The following is a 20,993-nucleotide window of genomic DNA, read 5'->3' as shown; positions in this document are numbered from 1 at the left end:
TGTAGTTCCTCTGTTCTCCACAAGGTGGTGACCTTACGTTTACTAAATGGAACGCAGCAGAAAGTGATGGGACGCATAGACAGGAAGCTCGAAATTAGGCGGAAGTAGAGAGAAGACATTGCTGGAACTGGCAGCAGAGAAGGTAATGAGATTATTTCATATTTACTCCCTGTAACCCCCAGTGTCCCATCTTTCCCCGTGACCAGCAGCTGCCTCTACATTAGCATAGTAATATAAATGAATACAATTTACCCAGGTGGAATCCTCATAGGGAACAGTTAGTGCAACGTATAGATAAATATATGGCATAACAGTGTTGAAATAATAGTAGTATTTTCTTATTGCACAACATTTGACATTATGCCCGGTGCTCCAACAATCTAACCACTGTTGAACTAACCTATATCCCATAGACTTTTACTATCCCCAACCCTAACCCTCCTGGTATACGTTTGACACTGAATGTAGGTTGATTCGACGTGTAGGTTATTTCGTCGGAACACCGGTACTCAGATCGCCGCCAGCCATCTGCTCAGCTGCATTTTGGCTAATCATAGGGGGGCTGCTGTGGAAGCTGGTGCTCGTGCGGGGCTGCAGTGAGCAAGCTGGCACAGGACCCCACCACTGATGCAAGGTCACCTCACTCTAGGGCAATGAGGTACAGACCCTCCAGTTCTTTTTCCTGATCACCCACATACATACCCCAGAACAAAAATTAGGTGCTGGGGGTTGATGTGAGTGATTGGGAAAAAAGGATTGGAAATGTTTTTTAAGCTTGCATACAAGCCAGAGTTCTCATCATCCCATTGACTATCTCCACTGGTGAGCTGATAACCACTGGCTTCTGGGATCCTGGAGAGACACCTTAGTAAATCAGGCCCCCAGTGCACCTTCCAGGCGACTCTCTCATAGTGCTATGAACAGCACACTGGAAACTTCTCAATTGAACTGTATTAACAGCATACAGAGGCACACAACATGTTTCTGGCGTAGCCCTTCCTCAGGTGTCGCACAAAACATGTTGTGTGCCTCTGTCTGCTCTGTTCATAGTTCTGTGTCATGCTAGAGTGGTGTCCCTGCAGGAGTTGGTACCTGCTTCCAGGTTTAGAGTCCCAGACCTGTACCTAAACTGGTGAGGAGAGTGTGACCTTTTGTCAATTGGTCCCTCATAGTTCTACAGATTAGTGCTGCTCGGATACCTTTTTTCAAAATCCGGATCCAATTCGGATCCGGATACCCAGATATCCGATCCAGCTCAGATATCCGATTTCAAAATTTTCCGATCCGAATCGCATATCCGGGATATCCGGGCAAATTCGGATATCCGGATAGAAAAACCGGAAGTGGCCTTTAAATTGCTTTTTAGGTTATATGAGGCATGTAGCATCATTATTTTGTAAAGGGGAACACTAATTGATGATATGGGGACCTAAAATTAAAAAAAAAAAAAAAAAAGCTGTCAATTACCATCATGCTTAGGTTCCAGACAGCGGTCGTGCAGCCACATTGGGCCTGATTCACAAAGCGGTGCTAACAGTTAGCACCCTGGTGAAAAGCCCTTTATCATGCCTAAACCCAGTTTAGGCATGATAAGTTTAGGCATGATAAGTTTAGGTGTGATAAGTTTAGGTGTGATAAGTTTAGGCATGATAAGTTTAGGTGTGATAAGTTTAGGCATGATAAGTTTAAGCGCCAACTGCGTTAGCACCGCAGTGCACAGCTGATCAAAAGTTTTACGCTAGCAAAGTCTGGTGCACTTCGTATAAAGTTTAATGGCGCTGCTTTGCGTGCGGGACTTTGCATGCGATCTAAACTTATCTAAACTTAGCATGCCTAAACTTATCACACCTAAACTTATCATGCCTAAACTTATCACACCTAAACTGGCTTTTCACCAGAGTGGTGCAATGGTTATCATGCCTAAAGTCTCTAACTGGGTTAGCACCGCTTTGTGAATCGAGCCCATTGTGTCCAAAGTCCAACCGCACAACTGGGACATGACAGTTTTCAGCCGAGACACCTCCAAAAAATTACGCAGCAATTGTGTTTTGGGTTAAATACAGGTGCTATCAGTGGCCTGTGGCACTCTGGCCTGGCGGTGGGAGCTGCACAGGCAGCAGGAGCAGGGCAATGCAGCAGGTGTAATGTGTGCCAGGAGCATGCCGGACGTGGCTATTGGCACTTAGCACGTGGCACTTGCCAAGTGACACGTGCTAAGTGCCAATTGCAAGTGACACTTGCCAAGTGACACGTGCCGAGTGACAGTCAGACAGCAGAGGAGAAGACACTAGTGCACACTAACTGTCACACTGGCACTGCTCACAGCACAGCAGTTCTGTATAAAGCTAAAACAGCGGTTGAAGAAATCAGCAGCACCACGTGGATGTATTCAAGCTCTTTATTGCATAAAGATAGCGCCCAGGGACAGCGACAGACGCTGTTTCGGAGGCAAGCTCCTTTCTCAAGCTGTATAGGCTCACTCAAAAGAAATAGCAAACATAAAGGCATTTATATACAGTTTCAATAGGGTCACATGGACCAATCAGATAACATCACAATACAAAAAAGCATAAGTATCCAATCACAGGGCAAAGCATAATGAGAGGACCTGATGGGAAACAGATATGTAAATCAGCAGCCGTTATCACAGCATGGTTTGAAAAGTGTCATAACCCCAATGGCCAATCAGCACTTACCAAGTCAGGAGGACCTGATGGGAAACCACAGCAATGTCATAACGCTCCTCCCAATCTCCCAGGGGGCAATGTGAGAAGCGTACTGCTGAAAAACGGAACGAACCACGCGCCAAAAACGCGAAAAAAAACGCAGAAAAAACTTTTGCATAAAATCAAATACAGAACAATATAGAATAGCCGCTATGCCGAATGCAAAAATACGCAAACTGGCGCATAAAACGCATATAAAGCCGAACATGCTGACGAAGTCAGCACCATAAAACATCAGATGATGACCAAAAGCGAAAAAATGCTAGTGCTGTGGTAAAGTAAGGCTGAGTGTGCCATGAGAGATAACCACCCTTATAGATGTATTAGATGTAAAAGATACAATAACAATAAAGAGACCTGCACATCAAAAAGTAGCAACCCCCAGAATACTCAAAGTGTAACCACAAGGGAAACACACATAGCTGGACTCGGCAGTCAGCACACCGCCGACGCAGCATAGCAGACCGCACAAGAACATGTGAAGGCACAATATATCAATGAATCTTGTACTCAAATAGGATATAAAAATTTAAATGCAAAAAGAAAGGTCATAATCACGGTTGAGACCGCCCCCTCCCAGGGTACCCAACCTCCTAATCCAACCCGCCTCCCGTCTAAGTAATTCCTTTTCCCTATTTCCTCTAAAATGAACAGGAACCCCATCTATAACTTGCACACGGAGCTGTGGTATAGAGTGGCGGAACTGGGTAAAATGGGCCAAGACAGAATGGGACATATTCTTGGTCCTGATGGCCGATTTATGTGAGGAGATAAGTTCACGCAGTCGCTGAGTGGTCTCTCCCACATATAATAGCCCACATGGGCATTTTAGTATATAAACTACATATGAAGAATCACATGTATACCGACCACGTATGCTGAACTCAGTACCCTTAGACGGGTGCCTGAACTTATCTCCCTTAAAAATCAAGCCACACATATGACATCCTAGACATGGAAAGGTGCCATTTCGGCCGCTCTGTACCACAGCTCGAGGTGTGCGTGCTTGAATCTTGTCCCTGACCGTAGGGGCTCGTTTGAAGGATAACAAAGGAGGAAATTTAAACTCCGGAACCTGAGGAAAAGCACTTTGTAAGAGGCCCCAATGCTGCCGTACAATGGACCCCAGCTTATAGCTGCAGGCATTGTACCTGGAAGCAAAAGGGAGTCTCACTCCTCCATGACGTCTTCTGGTGGGTCTATTGGATACCAGGGTGTGTTCAGGGTACCCCCTTGACCTAAATCTGTCCCTCATTTCATTAAGACGAATCTCGCACTGGCCAGAATCCGACACAATCCTGGAGACTCTCTGCAATTGTCCACCAGGAATGTGTTCCCTAGTCGACCTGGGGTGGAAGCTAGAGAATTCCAAAACAGAATTTCTATCTGTTGGTTTAACATACAGATCTATTTATTTATTTATTTATTTGTTGTATTTATAAAGCGCCAACATATTACGCAGCGCTGGACATTAATTTAGGTTACAGACAATATTTAGGGGTGACAAACAGCAATATGATCTGTCTGGAAACCACCGGGTCCCAAGACAACCTGAGTATCCAGAAAGGAAACACTCTTCGAGTCAAAGTGTGCCGTCAATCTAATGGGGGGGGCATTTGCTCGAAAGCTCCTCAATGAATGAGTTAAGGGTCAACTGTGGCCCCCTCCAAACGCAAAAAATATCGTCAATGTACCTCCACCAACAAACCACATGTTGGCGGAAGTACATGCTGGTGTAGACGAATGCCTCTTCGTAGAGGCCCATGAAAAGATTTGCGTAGGAGGGGGCCACATTGGAACCCATTGCCGTCCCCCGTAATTGCTGATAGAAGACACCCTCGAACTCAAAGTAGTTCTCCTCCAAGATAATCTTCAAGAGTGAAACTGCAAACTTTCTCTGTTCAACGGTCAGGTCAGACTGTGTAAGAAGAAACCAATCGATAGCCTCTACACCCCCATCATGTGGGATGGAGGTGTAGAGGCTCTCGACGTCCAATGTAACCAGCGCGAGATCTGTGCAATCAATCTGAAGTTTACCCAACTTCTCCAAAAACATAGTGGTGTCCTTTAGATAAGAATCTAAAGACACAACGAAGGGCTGCAAAAGCTTATCCAGAAACTTAGCCAAAGGGACAAACACTGAACCTACCCCGGCCACAATGGGTCTCCCCGGTGGCCGGAGTAGGTTCTTGTGAATTTTCGGTAAAGTATAAAATTTGGGGGTCGCAGGGTGGTCACAGTAGAGGAATTTCCTTAACTCTTCATCGATGGTACCCCTAAAGTATGCATCATCAATAACGGACTTAATGCGTGAACAAATCCTCCGAATGGGGTCACCACTTAATTTCTTGTAGACTAAGGTATGGTCAAGCTGCGATAAAATCTCCTCTCTGTAATAACTAGTGTCCATGACCACCACTGCTCCCCCCTTATCCGCTGCCCGAACAGTGATATCAGAGTTCCTCTGTATAGAAGCCAGCGCATCCCTTTCAGAACGACTTAAATTTGATTTGATCTTCAAATGACCATTGTTAAAGTCCCGCTCCATTGCCTTGATTCCATCCATCAATTTAGAAGCAAAGATATCAATAGTGGGGTGGCTGGGTGGAACAAAGGAACTCTTATTCGTAAGCTGATAGTCCCTTAATGAAAAAAGTCCTTCCCTTTCAATCCGTTGTCGAGGTAAAAAAGAGTTAGTGGAGAAGAAGGCCTTCAATTTAATACTTCGCAAAAAGCGATAGCATTCCTGTTCCATGAGGAAGAAATCCGGAGGGTTGGTGGGGCAGAAACCCAAACCATGATTAAGGGCCCTAGTTTCCTCATTCGAGAGCACATGATGTGAAATATTGACAACTAATTTTTGCGTTGTCGAAGATTCATTTTGTTGGTTTTGGGGACCTGCTTGTTGCTTCCGGCATCTTCGCTTGTACCGTTTGCCCCCTCGTCGTTTTTTCGACGTGTAGTAGGTGAACTCTCACCCCCAGAAGATACTGGGACATCTGATGATGCCTCACCGTCAGACGGAGCCGGGCCCTTAGGTTGGCCTGGTTTTCCAGGACGCCTTGGTCTTTGGAAGGGAGGTCTCCTCTTACGAGCACTTGGAGCCTTCTGCCAGGCATATACAAAGCCCGAGGAATAATCCATTGCGTCACGCTGGAACTTCATACATTTCTCCTCTTCACCTGTATTTAGGTAAGTGTCCATACGGAGTTGTAATTGATCCTCATACTGAGTAAGCTCCTCAACAGGCAAAAGTTCCTCAAGGCTGGATTCGATCGTAGAGATCTTAGAATCGATCACTGGAAGCTCCTTGCGAATTCTCACCACAGTGTGCACCATGGCGTCGAAGGCCGCTTTATTCCAAATATGTTCCCATCCAACGCAGAAATCACCATCTCTAGGGAAGAGAAGTGGGGCCACATTTGCTCTCATCTGTCTTGGGATACGTCCACATCTGTGGTACTCGGCCAAAGTTTTGGCGTGCAAGTCGAGGTCAATGCGCCGACGCTTCAGCTGTTCCAGTTCTCTTTTCAGGGGCTTAGGATCCGGTTTTTGTAGAAAGGAGGTCTCACCAGCCGCCTCTGCCATAATCTGTGCCACCTCCTCAACCGCATAGGCAAGGGTGATGGCCGCCAGGTTGCGTTCATTACCACTCACAGTGCCAGCATCTCGGACCATATCCATGTTGCACCACAGTCGATAGGCACCCTGGTGAGGGTATCCGTGTGCTAGGCTGATGTGGCGCTGTGGTCCAGCAGCTCCTAAGACATCGGTTGAAGAGATCAGCAGCACCACGTGGATGTATTCAAGCTCTTTATTGCATAAAGATAGCGCCCAGGGACAGCAACAGACGCTGTTTCGGAGACAAGCTCCTTTCTCAAGCTGTATAGGCTCACTCAAAAGAAATAGCAAACATAAAGGCATTTATATACAGTTTCAATAGGGTCACATGGACCAATCAGATAACATCACAATACAAAAAAGCATAAGTATCCAATCACAGGGCAAAGCATACAGGTACAATGCCTGCAGCTATAAGCTGGGGTCCATTGTACGGCAGCATTGGGGCCTCTTACAAAGTGCTTTTCCTCAGGTTCCGGAGTTTAAATTTCCTCCTTTGTTATCCTTCAAACGAGCCCCTACGGTCAGGGACAAGATTCGAGCACGCACACCTCGAGCTGTGGTACAGAGCGGCCGAAATGGCACCTTTCCATGTCTAGGATGTCATATGTGTGGCTTGATTTTTAAGGGAGATAAGTTCAGGCACCCGTCCAAGGGTACTGAGTTCAGCATACGTGGTCGGTATACATGTGATTCTTCATATGTAGTTTATATACTAAAATGCCCATGTGGGCTATTATATGTGGGAGAGACCACTCAGCGACTGCGTGAACGTATCTCCTCACATAAATCGGCCATCAGGACCAAGAATATGTCCCAATCTGTCTCGGCCCATTTTACCCAGTTCCGCCACTCTATACCACAGCTCCGTGTGCAAGTTATAGATGGGGTTCCTGTTCATTTTAGAGGAAATAGGGAAAAGGAATTACTTAGACGGGAGGCGGGTTGGATTAGGAGGTTGGGTACCCTGGGAGGGGGCGGTCTCAACCGTGATTATGACCTTTCTTTTTGCATTTAAATTTTTATATCCTATCTGAGTACAAGATTCATTGATATATTGTGCCTTCACATGTTCTTGTGCGGTCTGCTATGCTGCGTCGGCGGTGTGCTGACTGCCGAGTCCAGCTATGTGTGTTTCCCTTGTGGTTACACTTTGAGTATTCTGGGGGTTGCTACTTTTTGATGTGCAGGTCTCTTTATTGTTATTGTATCTTTTACATCTAATACATCTATAAGGGTGGTTATCTCTCATGGCACACTCAGCCTTACTTTACCACAGCACTAGCATTTTTTCGCTTTTGGTCATCATCTGATGTTTTATGGTGCTGACTTCGTCAGCATGTTCGGCTTTATATGCGTTTTATGCGCCAGTTTGCGTATTTTTGCATTCGGCATAGCGGCTATTCTATATTGTTCTGTATTTGATTTTATGCGTAATTTTTTCTGCGTTTTTTTTTCGCGTTTTTTTCGCGTTTTTGGCGCGTGTTTTGGACGTTTTTACACTTTTACGCATCGCTAGGACGCTTTTACGCATGGATGCTATTGAGAATCTTATGTGTACATTTTTACGCATTGCTAGGACGCTTTTACGCATGGAAACGGATGACGTCATGACGTCATTCGTTCCGTTTTTCAGCATTACGCTTCTCACATTGCCCCCTGGGAGATTGGGAGGAGCGTTATGACATTGCTGTGGTTTCCCATCAGGTCCTCCTGACTTGGTAAGTGCTGATTGGCCATTGGGGTTATGACACTTTTCAAACCATGCTGTGATAACGGCTGCTGATTTACATATCTGTTTCCCATCAGGTCCTCTCATTATGCTTTGCCCTGTGATTGGATACTTATGCTTTTTTGTATTGTGATGTTATCTGATTGGTCCATGTGACCCTATTGAAACTGTATATAAATGCCTTTATGTTTGCTATTTCTTTTGAGTGAGCCTATACAGCTTGAGAAAGGAGCTTGCCTCCGAAACAGCGTCTGTCGCTGTCCCTGGGCGCTATCTTTATGCAATAAAGAGCTTGAATACATCCACGTGGTGCTGCTGATCTCTTCAACCGATGTCTTAGGAGCTGCTGGACCACGGCGCCACATCAGCCTAGCACACGGATACCCTCACCAGGGTGCCTATCTACTGTGGTGCAATAAAGCTAAAACAGTACAGGGAGTGCAGAATTATTAGGCAAATGAGTATTTTGACCACATCATCCTCTTTATGCATGTTGTCTTACTCCAAGCTGTACAGGCTCAAAAGCCTACTACCAATTAAGCATATTAGGTGATGTGCATCTCTGTAATGAGAAGGGGTGTGGTCTAATGACATCAACACCCTATATCAGGTGTGCATAATTATTAGGCAACTTCCTTCCTTTGGCAAAATGGGTCAAAAGAAGGACTTGACAGGCTCAGAAAAGTCAAAAATAGTGAGATATCTTGCAGAGGGATGCAGCACTTTTAAAATTGCAAAGCTTCTGAAGCGTGATCATCAAACAATCAAGCGTTTCATTCAAAATAGTCAACAGGGTCGCAAGAAGCGCGTGGAAAAAACAAGGCGCAAAATAACTGCCCATGAACTGAGAAAAGTCAAGCGTGCAGCTGCCAAGATGCCACTTGCCACCAGTTTGGCCATATTTCAGAGCTGCAACATCACTGGAGTGCCCAAAAGCACAAGGTGTGCAATACTCAGAGACATGGCCAAGGTAAGAAAGGCTGAAAGACGACCACCACTGAACAAGACACACAAGCTGAAACGTCAAGACTGGGCCAAGAAATATCTCAGGTTTTATGGACTGATGAAAGTGAGTCTTGATGGGCCAGACGGATGGGCCCGTGGCTGGATTGGTAAAGGGCAGAGAGCTCCAGTCCGACTCAGACGCCAGCAAGGTGGAGGTGGAGTACTGGTTTGGGCTGGTATCATCAAAGATGAGCTTGCGGGGCCTTTTCGGGTTGAGGATGGAGTCAAGCTCAACTCCCAGTCCTACTGCCAGTTTCTGGAAGACACCTTCTTCAAGCAGTGGTACAGGAAGAAGTCAAGAAGAGGACAATGCTCCATCACACGCGTCCAAGTACTCCACAGTGTGGCTGGCAAGAAAGGGTATAAAAGAAGAAAAACTAATGACATGGCCTCCTTGTTCACCTGATCTGAACTCCATTGAGAACCTGTGGTCCATCATAAAATGTGAGCTTTACAAGGAGGGAAAACAGTACACCTCTCTGAACAGTGTCTGGGAGGCTGTGGTTGCTGCTGCACGCAATGTTGATGGTGAACAGATCAAAACACTGACAGAATCCATGGATGGCAGGCTTTTGAGTGTCCTTGCAAAGAAAGGTGGCTATATTGGTCACTGATTTGTTTTTGTTTTGTTTTTGAATGTCAGAAATGTATATTTGTGAATGTTGAGATGTTATATTGGTTTCACTGGTAAAAAATAAATAATTGAAATGGGTATATATTTGTTTTTTGTTAAGTTGCCTAATAATTATGCACAGTAATAGTCACCTGCACACACAGATATCCCCCTAAAATAGCTAAAACTAAAAACAAACTAAAAACTACTTTCAAAAATATTCAGCTGTGATATTAATGAGTTTTTTGGGTTCATTGAGAACATGGTTGTTGTTCAATAATAAAATGATTGCTCAAAAATACAACTTGCCTAATAATTCTGTACTCCCTGTAGTACTACTACTCTAACAACTACTAGCACTGATTCAGTACTACAGTACTAACTACAGAATAACACAGTAATCCTATCCCCTAATCCCTAACCTATACCTAAGGCTAATAGCTGGCCAGTAGGCAGGAGCTGGTCTGGTCTTTGCACAGCACACACACAGACACATAGCAGCTTCATGCAGCACACACTCTGACTATCACACAAATGACAAGCTAATTAATGTTTTAACAATAGTGTAGTGATAGTGAAGGGGTTAATCACTGAACAGCTTTCGGTTTATCACTGTGTACAGCCCTTGCTAGGCCCAGAAGCACTGGAGCACACACTCTGACTGTCATACAATGACATCAATCAAGCTAATTAATGATTTAACAATGGTGTAGTGATAGTAGTGAAGGGGTTAATCACTGAACAGCTTATCACTGTGTACTGCCCTTGCTAGGCCCAGCAGCACTGGAGCACACACTCTGACTGTCACACTATGACATCAATCAAGCTAATTAACGATTTAACAATAGTGTAGTGATAGTGAAGGGTTTAATCACTGAACAGCTTTAGGTTTATAACTGTGTAAAGCCCTTGCTTGGCCACCAGCACTGGAGCATGTCTCTCAGTGAGCATTCAGCAAAGCTAAGACGATCTGTCGCATCATGGCAGCCCTCCTTATTATACAGGGGGGCTGGCCAGTGTTCCTTTCTGTGATTGGGTGCCAGGGTTTAGGCTGGGAGCCCTCTGATTGGCTCAATGAGGTCAGGTGGGGCTGGCCAGGTTTCCCCTCTGTGATTGGTTGCTAGGGCTTCTGCTGGGAGCCCTCTGATTGGCTCCAGGACATCATCTCCTTAGTTCTAGTATTTTGGATGCGGATAACCGCGTTATGCGCCCAAATATCCGCAGATAGCTATCCGTATTTTTTTTTTTTAAATCTGAAATCCAAAACCAAAACGGATAGCGGAAAAAAGTTTGGATATCCGGGTTACCCGGATATCCAGAATCCTGATGAGCAGCACTGCTACAGATAAAAGACACAACAAGACTCAGCAGTTATTAGGCATGATCAATTAAATGCAAATAATTCAAAGATGATGCAAGATTATGAAAATGATGTATGCTACACACACACAAAAATCAGTTTATTTGGGAGCTTTTTGGAGCCAGTTATACACTGTCATGAATAACGGTGTCACTTTTTTATTGTTTCTTGTTGTTTTCTTTCAATACAAATATTGAATCAGGTGCACAAAGCAGGTTGCCAATGTAACAACGCAGCCTGACGTGTTTCACGGCTAGAAGCCACTTCCTCATAGGCACGTGGTACACAACAGATCTGTTAAAAACATACAATATATAACAAAGTATGAGTTAAAAAAACATACCTAATTCTGGAAGATAGCGCATAACAGGCTTCTGCAAGAAGCGATACAGTAAAAATGTCTCTTACCAGGGGCAATAATATGTAATTCACTTTTCACCTTAGTTTTCTCCTAGGAGATAATTTTTCATCTTCGATTTAAAATCATCTAAAAAAAAAGTAAGTAAAAGTACGTGAAAAAGTAATATCAAAATTATTATGAGTATTTTCTTGCTTTCTGGTGGCTTAACCTTCCTGGCGGTAAGCCGCGCAGGAGGTTTTCTCCGGCCCTGCTCGGCCGATTTGCTTACTTTTTTTTTTGCTGGACGCAGCTAGCACTCTGCTAGCTGCGCCAGCACACTGATCGCCGCCGCCCCGCGCCTGATCGCCGCTATCCGTCGCGGCGCGCGGGCCCCCCCAGACCCCGTGCGCTGCCTGGCCAATCAGTGCCAGGCAGCGCCGAGGGGTGGATCGGGACTCCCAATGACGTCGGTGACGTCATCCCGCCCCATCGCTATGGCAGGGGAAGCCCTCCAGGAAATCCCGTTCTTTGAATGGGATTTCCTGATCGGAGATCGCCGAAGGAGATCGAAGCGGGCGGGGGGCGGCCCTGGGCTCGCTACATGATTTAAAAAAACAAAAACAAAAAACTGCTGCGCTGCCTCCTGGCGGAACTTTTCATACCGCCAGGAGGGTTAAAAGGCATTTTTATTGACACATTTAAAAATATCACCTAGGAGAAAACTCAGGAGAAAAAGTGACTTGCATATGGGCCCCGGTGTGCACCGGAATGTATATACCAGTCTGAAAAAATATATAGAACAACTACCCGAAAGCAACCACTAGTATGCTGAGAATGCAACAAGGAAAGCAGCGGTGTGTAGGGGGCCATAAAAAAGGGAAATGGGGAAAGTGGGAGTGGAGGGAGGGTGAAAGGGGGAGAAATTATGTATGCTGCTTACATAATTTCTCCCCCTTTCACCCTCCCTCCACTCCCGCTTTCCCCATTTCCCCTTTTTAAAGGACAACTGTAGTGAGAGGTATATGGAGGCTGCCATATTTATTTCGTTATAAGCAATACCTGTTGCCCGGCAGCCCTGCTGATCCTCTGCCTCTAATACTTTTAGCCATAGACCCTGAACAAGCATGCAGCAGATCAGGTGTTTCTGACATTATTGTCAGATCTGACAAGATTAGCTGCATGCTTGTTTCTGGTGTAATTCAGACACCACTGCAGCCACATAGATCAGCAGGATGCTAGGCAACTGGTATTATTTAAAAGGAAATACAAATGGCAGCCTCCATATACCTCTCCCATCAGTTGTCTTTTAAAAAATATAGTAATCAGATTCCACCATGGTGGGCTTCCATTGGTCCAGTGGACCTGAACTCAGAACGTCCTCTCTGCTCTAAAAGATACACAACAGCATTATAACCTTTAAACAAAAAACATTTCTTTGTGACACCTGATACAAATCCTAAAATAAATCTGCACTGTTTCTACATCCTGATTCATGGAAGCAGACATATTGTTATCATCCTGTGCTTTCAAATGAACTTATCTGCCATCTCTGCCATGGCAGTCATGTGACACAGGGGAGAGATCAGATTACAAATTGTGATTAGACACAAATGAGGGGGAATTAAACAGGCTAAACTCTCTAAATACATACAGGGTGCATTTCTCTATGTATTTCTTCAGTCCTGTGCAAGAGTTTGGGTCCACTTTAAGCTGCAGGAATTTGCATATAGAATTTGCATGATCCTGCATCAACTCGGAATTACTGTCATCTCATTGGTCATCCCTAGTGGGCATACTCTGGGATCAGTAGAACTACAAGTCCCAGCATGCCCACCAGCCTGTCTCTTGTAGTTACAGGCCACTGCATGTGTGTCTGCGAGTTTGAGTGCATAGTGTGAGTTTGTATTTCCAGCACTGTGTGGTCTGATGCACATTTTCTGCCGTGTCGGTTTCTATAAGGTCGCAGGAAGGATTGAAGCTGTATCAATGTCTATGAGGCAAGGAAAGATGGACTTTCATTTATAATGAGGCCCTATGGAGGAGGCACGGGAGTTTATACCAGGACACCATACAGTGTTCATCCCCAGGAGAGCTCCACCGCATCCCACATAGAACTACTGCTCACTGCAAGCATAACAGAGCCATAAACAGGTACAAAGGCAATGCCGATGGCATTTTGTCATATGAGTGCATATGGTTTACTGGTTCACTATCCCTTTACAGAGAAGAGCTTCCTGTATGCACCACATGACCATATTAGTGAGGATGGACAAGGACTGGAGTCAGATGACTGAGAGGATCTTAGACCTCACCCTGGAGATCATCTGCCTGCTGACCGGAGAGGTGAGGAGGATTCTGGGAAGTCACATGACATCACACTTACCGTACTTGAACTCAGAACTTCCTCTCTGCTGTAAAAGATATGCAACAGCATTATAACCTTTAAAGAAAAACATTTCTTTGTTAACCCTCCTGGCGGTTAATTTTTTTTGCCACTTAGGCAAAAATCCTTTTTTTTTAAATTTTTTTTGTTTTGTTTCATGTAAAGCTACCAGAGTGGTAGCTACATGAAACACCACTAGAGGGCGCATGTGTCCCTCTAGTGCGATCGTCGCCGGCATCAAAAGCAAACAGGGGAACGCGTATATAACGCGCTCCCCTGTTTGGCTTCTCCTGTCGCCATGGCGATGATCGGAATGACGTCATGGACGTCAGCCGACGTCCTGACGTCAGACGTCTCCGATCCAGCCCATAGCGCTGCCCGGAACTCATTGGTCCGGGCAGCGCAGGGCTCTGGTGGGGGCCCTCTTGTGCTGCTGCGTGCGGGCGATCGCCGCAGAGCGGCGATGATCGAGCTGTACGCGCGGCTAGCAAAGTGCTAGCTGCGCGTACAGCAGTTTAAAGTGTGCAAATCGCCCCACCAGGGGCTGAGATATCTTCCTGCGTGGCATAGCCCGAGCTCAGCTCGGGCTTACCGCCAGGAAGGTTAAAGCTGATGCAAATCCTGCATTAAATCTGCAGTGTGTTTTCTTACTGCTTTCATGGAAGCAGAGATATTTTTAATGTGCTGTGTTTATCAATTAGCTCTTAGGCAACTGAGGGATCAAATTACACTTGTGATTAGGCACAGATGAGGTGGAATTAGAAAGTCTAAACTCTCTAAAAACATACAGGGTGCATTTCTATGTTTTCCTTCTGTCCTGTGCAAGAGTTTAGGTCCACTTTAATAAAACACAGAGGTGAGGTGTATTCTGGGAGGTCACATGATATCACTATCTGTGTTAATAAAACTCATACCTGACTGGAGAGGTGAGAAGGATTCTGGGAGGTCACATAATGTCAAGTCTTATCTCTATTAAAGTAAAGGCGGCCATACACTGGTCGATTTGCCATCAGATCGACCAACAGATAGATCCCTCTCTGATCAAATCTGATCAGAGAGGGATCGTATGGCTGCCTTTACTGCAAACAGATTGTGAATCGATTTCAGCATCTGTGAAGCTGCTGCCGCCCCCGGGCCCCCGCATGCATTACCTGAGTCCCCGGTCTCCGCTGTCTTCTTCTCCGCTCTGGGCTGCAGCTTCACTGTACTTCCTGTCCGGGGAAGTTTAAAGAGTAGAGGACGCTCTACTGTTTAAACTTCCTGCCTGGACAGGAAGAAGTGAAGCCTGCCGGAACCCAGCGGAGAAGGAGCAGCGGTGACAGCGGGGACTCGCGCCGGCCGGATCAGGTAATGTATTGCCGCTAGTGTCAGTCGTCGGGCATTCGAACGCTGTTATCGACGCACTCCCAAACCGCCGGCGATCGAGCAAAATCTTCCGCACGGACAGATCGACGGGAATCGACAGGAACAATCGATTTCGGACGGAAATCGATCATTCGGTCAGCGCTTGCGCAACAATTTCACAGCCGATTCGATCACAGTGATCGAATAGGCTGTATATCGGCAGGAAAACCGGTAAGTGTATGGGCCCCTTAACAGGGAAGAAAAATACTTAGTGAAGCCCATGCTGGGTTAGATTACCTCCTCCTGATTCCCCAGATGCTGCTCATTGTCCTCAGGGTCACTCCCATTCCCCGTACCCGGTCCTCTTTTCTCCCCAGCCCCCTAGAAGATCATCTGAGAGTTAAGCTGGCCATACACTGGCCCGATTTGCGCCCGTTTCGACAGCAGATTCGATCACTGGGTTCGAATCTGCTGCCAATCGTTCACGCTACACGCCGAATTTCGATCCATTTCGTCCGATCCCGTCGATCGCGCCGTGCGGAAAATAACCGTCGATCGCCTGCGGGTAAAGAGCGCATCGCTAGCGGCGTTCGAGTGCCCGACGACCGACGCAATAGAGCCCGCATACATTACCTGCTCCGCCGGTGCGACTCCAGTCTCCCGGTCACTGCTGCTCTGTCTGCGCTCTGGTCTCCAGGTCCGGCATGCCTCACTTCTTCTAGCCCGGCAGGAAGTTTAAACAGTAGAGCGCCCTCTACTGTTTAAACTTCCTGCCGGGCTAGAAGAAGTGAGGCATGCCGGACCTGGAGACCAGAGCGCAGACAGAGCAGCGGTGACCGGGGGACTGGAGTCGCTCCGGCGGAGCAGGTATTGTATGCGGGCGGGCGGGGGCGGCAGCAGCAGCAGCACCACCACAACAGATTGTGAACGGTTTCAGGCTGAAATCGGTTCACAATCTGTTTGCTGTAAAGGTAGCCATACGATCCCTCTCTGATCAGATTCGATCAGAGAGGGATCTATCTGTTGGTCGAATCTGATGGCAAATCGACCAGTGTATGGCCACCTTAAGTTAATAGTATGCGAAAACTTTAAACAACAGTGACCCTGAGAGCATTGTTTCCCTCCCTACCCCTCCCACTGAAAGCTTCACCATCCTCCCTCCTACCCTGCCCATACCAACATTGCACCTCTCTGGTGTACCAGAGCCACACATGTGTACATCGCTCATTTCCTGCAGTCCCTCCTGCTGGATCAAGTTTGAGCCTTATGAGCAACACTTATTGAGTGTGTGTTTGCAAACTGAGCTCCGAGCTTCAGAAAAATTGTCCAAATACCCCCCTTCCTGGGAGATTCTTAAACTTTGTGTGAACCTGTGGATAAAGCAGGCATTTACTTACCTGGGGGGCTGCTCTGTAACACCCCTGGTCTATTGGGATGCCTCCATCTTCTCTCCCCCCTGCTGCAGATTGGCTATTAGTATGTCCCCGGAACATGCAATGCATGCCGGGAGGTGTAGTTTTCATTGAAGAGGGGTCAAGGAGGATTAGGGAAGCCTGTGGTTATTGATATACTAATTCAGTTCAGATTTACTCATAGCACTCATCTGGGAGAGGTGAGAAGGATTCTGGGAATGTACACGGTGACGGTTATTGTATATGTATTTACAGAATTATAAAATAGTAGAGGAGAAATCTGGTGAGCAACTGACACCTAGCAGCCAACTCCATGGCCGATCCCACACCAGTGAGAAGAAGATTCTAGAAGTCATTCACAAGATGATGGAGCTGCTGACGGGAGAGGTGAGCAGTGCTGGGAATTATGGGACATTGTCAAAGGGGTGTGTCTGGATGGTGACTGAATCATTTTGTGTTTGTCAGGTTCCTATAAGGTGTGAGGATGTCACCATCCATTTCTCCATGAAGGAGTGGCAGTATTTAGAAGGACACAAGGACTTCTACAAGGACATCATGATGGAGAATCAGGAGAGCCTCACATCACCGGGTAAGAGGAGACTTTCATTTCTTGTAAAGGAGAGAGCAGTACGGAGAGACCACCTAGATCCCCCATCATCTGATAATCACATAGAGACAATGTATGCAATCAGTCTATGTTTCCTACAGGTGGATCCAGTAGCAGAAACCCACCAGAGAGATGTACAGGTCCTCTTTATTCCCAGCATTGTCCACAGGAAGATCACACCATCCCCCATCATTATCAGGTAGATGTAACTGAAGGTGTAGAATACAAAAAATAGACCAACATATGTCAAATTAATTTTATGCGGTCTGATTTTAGAAACGCTTAAAACTGAATATATCATTTTATGTTATTCTTGAAATGTAGGGTAAAGAACTGGCTGATATCCATGTTAATAAACAGGAAGGTCAGACCATTCTCTGCCATTATGCGGTAGGTGGAACTGAGTGGTCTAGAACTCCCAAGCTGAATAGAAGTTGTACAAGGTTATCTTATTTTATCAAAACACGAAAAGGTGCGTGGTGAACAGCTATACAGGTCCCTGAGTACCTGTGTCTCTGCCGGTGCCCAGTCTCAGCCGGATTGCTCTGACGGCTTCACAGATAACCAAACCAGAAAGAAGAGACGGCACACAACTGGCTGCAAAATCACTTGCTTGTATTCAGAGAACACGAACACTGCAAGTGATTTTGCAGCCAGTCGTGTGCCGTCTCTTCTTTCTGGTTTGGTTATCTTATTTTATGTAGCCTTAGTCGATAAATTCATTTGACTCAAATAGGGTTGCACAGCAGGAGTAGGAGGCACCCTATGGACAATCACTCCAGGATTCACTACTCCACTTTTTGGGCACATCAATGACCTGATGAAGCGGCACTAACCCGTAAAACGCATTGTCCACTGTGCAGAAATAAAATGTACGGATCCTATTTATTGTCACTAGTCATTATTAAGGTAGGCTGATACCCACCTTTTTGGTTATAATATATTATTATCAGTGATTATCCATTGTGCACCTCCTACTCCTGCTGTGCATCTTTCATCACCTCTGATCTGGGGTCCAGGCTATGACCAGATCATAGACCCAACCTTAGGAGTTGCAACCTGTATAATCCTGAAAAGCCAAGTGGAGACGGTACTACACATGCTTATACCGTGGTTGCTGGAACAGCAACACAGATTTGTGAGTACCTTATATACTTTACCTTCACTCCAACATCTTCTGTCATGCTACACCAGATTGGGCTCCCGGTGTCCCTGTGTTTTCTGTTACAAGATACCATCAAATAGGGTTGTAACGCCCATAGTCCTACACATAGGCAACTTCTGTGTGCTAAGAGGAGTTAAACATATCACACCATTCTTCATTCTCATGATTCTTCTAGAGTCCTTCTCTTGAAGGTGCAGCAATAGAGAAGGACATTGTGGACATTAACCTACCCAGCCTTTCACTCACTGGTTATGGATGTTCTGTTCTTGGCTTTAGTGGCATGTGTTAATGCTGCTGCAGCACACTCGAGACATGAGATAGTGCCAAAGTCCACTGCTGCTATTGCCCCTGTACAGCCACCTCCTATGTTGGAGACTCAATGAGGTCCTGTCACCGCTGGCCCCACCTAAGCCCAGTTGGCTGCCGGATAGCTATGATGTATTGCCTCTACATTGTTGGCATTAAAGGAGGCATCAGTCAGAAAAACACTTCCTCACTAACCGCCGTTCTACTTACCCAGGGCTTTCTCCATCCCCTTGCAGCTAACGTATCCCACGCCGCAGCTCCTCACTCAGCCGTTGGCCTAGGGTCCCCGCCGGTGCAGAAGGTGACCTCAAGGTCGTCACTACTGCGCCTGCGCGAGTGTCACTGTCAATTAAGCCCATGTTGTCCTGTGCAGTACACCACGGACAACGTGGACTTGATTGACAGCGGCGCTTGTGCAGGTGCACTAGAGGAGGTCGGCCTCTGCACCGCCGGGGAACCCGGGCCAACGGCTGAGTGCAGAGCTGCGGTGTGGGATATGTCATTTGCATGGGGCTGGAGGAAGGCTCGGGTAAGAAGAACGGGGGAAGGCTTTTTTGACTGGTGACTCCTTTAAATCCACTCCTCAAGGGCCATATCCATGCCAGTGTTTATGATGGACAGAGAAATGGAGGCATTTGTTCTATTTGTTGAATAACACCTTGCCTGATTCAGTCCCAACAACTAATCTGAGCTGTGCCAAAATGTGTGAGGACCTCAGCCCTCGAGGACTGGAGTTGGACAGCTCTCTTTTAAAGCGAAACTGTAAATTCTTAAAATCAAACAGTTTCACTTGCCCGGGGGCCTCCCCAAGCTCCCAGCTGCCGTCCTGTCCTGCGACGGTCCTCCACTATCCTCCATTCTCCCGCCGTCCGCTAGTTTCGTTACGACGGCAACTGCGCCTGTGCGCCCCGGGCTACGCAAAAGCTTTCTTCGTGTTCCTGCCCACAGTAGCGTCTTGCGCTAATAGCAGGATGCTATTGCGGGCTGGAACGCGAAGAAGGCTTCGCATAGTCCGGGGCGTGCAGGCGCAGTTGCTGTTGACTTATAAGTCGACGGTAACTTAACCAGCTGGACCGGCGTGGGACAAGACGGCTGCTGGGGGCTTGAGGAAGCCCCAGGTAAGTTAATTTTCAGGAATTTACAGTTCCGCTTTAAAGCGGAATATAACCCTGCATTTCAACTTTGCTCTAAAACATTATTTACAGTATATTATATGCAACCAGCATTTTTTTTTTACTAGACCAGCATTGGAAGGGTTACACAGGGCTTTAAAGTTCCTGGAGATTTCTGCTGACGCATTCGAAGCTGAAATAGATACATTTTGTTTACATAAATGTATCTAAGTGTTGAATGTTACACACTTTGGCTGTCCTCCAGCTCAGTCAGAGAGAGAGTCACATTCAACACTTATATACATTTATGTAAACAAAATGTAACTATCTGAGCTTCCGATGCGTCTGCAGAAATCTCCAGGAACTTTAAAGCCCTGTGTAACCCTTCCAATGCTGGTCTAGTAAAAAAATGCTGGTTGCATATAATATACTGTAAATAATGTTTTAGAGCAAAGTTGAAATGCAGGGTTATATTCCGCTTTAAAGTTAACTGAAGCCAACCTAAAAAAAAAAAAGTTAGATACTCACCTACGTGGAGGGAAGGCTCTGTATTCCATAGAACCTTCCTAGTCCTCTTTCCATGCCCTTTTTGCACCATTGACCTTCTATGAAAGTTTTTTTTGACCAAGTGGTCAAATAAACCTTTGGGTGTCCTTCTGAATTCCTCGGAAGTACTCGTGTTCTGAAAATGAGCGGGTCCGTACTGCTCATGCGCATTATAGATGTGTCCACCTTTGGAAGTACTCAGGGACACAAGTGCTTCAAAAACCTTCTGAGAAGTCCTGAAGGCAAGGACTTTCACAGGGGGACAGCTAGGGCCGGTTCTAGACTTTTTGCTGCCTAAGGCAAACTTGAGATGATGCACCACACATTATAGCTGCGGTGAGCCCCCCCAAAAAACACCCTCAGTATAGGTAGGTGGCCAGGTAAAGGTGCCCCCAGTATTGGTAGCTAGGTACAGTTGCCCCCAGTATAGGTTAGCCAGGTACAGTTGCCCCCAGTATAGGTTGGCCAGTCACTCTCTTCACTTGTTTCTGCCTAGTGCTGCTCCCAGACTTCTGCCACTTGAGGAAGTCACTCACTTGGCATCATGGGCGGACCGGGCCTGGGCACAGTGGTGGACCGAGGGCACAGAGAGATGACCAGGAAGGCTCTATGAGATCCAGAGCATACCCTCTAAATAGTTGAGTAAATAGTTTTTGGGTTTTTTTCAAAGGTGGCTTCACATTTACTTTAAGTGATCATTCAGGTGGTGTTCACTCTGTGC

At 46.3% G+C, this 20,993-nt stretch overlaps 1 protein-coding gene across 1 annotated transcript in view; it reads left to right on the top strand.

Moving 5' to 3' along the window:
• Positions 1-96: 96 nt before the first annotated feature.
• The window catches only part of LOC137535103 (zinc finger protein 182-like), a 29,060-nt gene continuing 8,163 nt past the window's right edge, over positions 97-20,993 (top strand). The window contains exons 1-6 of the mRNA XM_068256904.1: positions 97-142; positions 13,357-13,548; positions 13,621-13,740; positions 16,792-16,923; positions 17,002-17,125; positions 17,245-17,342. Of these exons, the coding sequence (XP_068113005.1) occupies positions 13,636-13,740; positions 16,792-16,923; positions 17,002-17,125; positions 17,245-17,342 (459 nt within the window). The 5' untranslated portion in view covers positions 97-142; positions 13,357-13,548; positions 13,621-13,635. The remainder of the gene's footprint in view (positions 143-13,356; positions 13,549-13,620; positions 13,741-16,791; positions 16,924-17,001; positions 17,126-17,244; positions 17,343-20,993) is intronic.

Source organism: Hyperolius riggenbachi, chromosome 10, assembly GCF_040937935.1.
Source record: "Hyperolius riggenbachi isolate aHypRig1 chromosome 10, aHypRig1.pri, whole genome shotgun sequence".
NCBI lineage: Eukaryota > Metazoa > Chordata > Amphibia > Anura > Hyperoliidae > Hyperolius > Hyperolius riggenbachi.
This window is presented reverse-complemented; position numbering and strand designations above follow the sequence as displayed.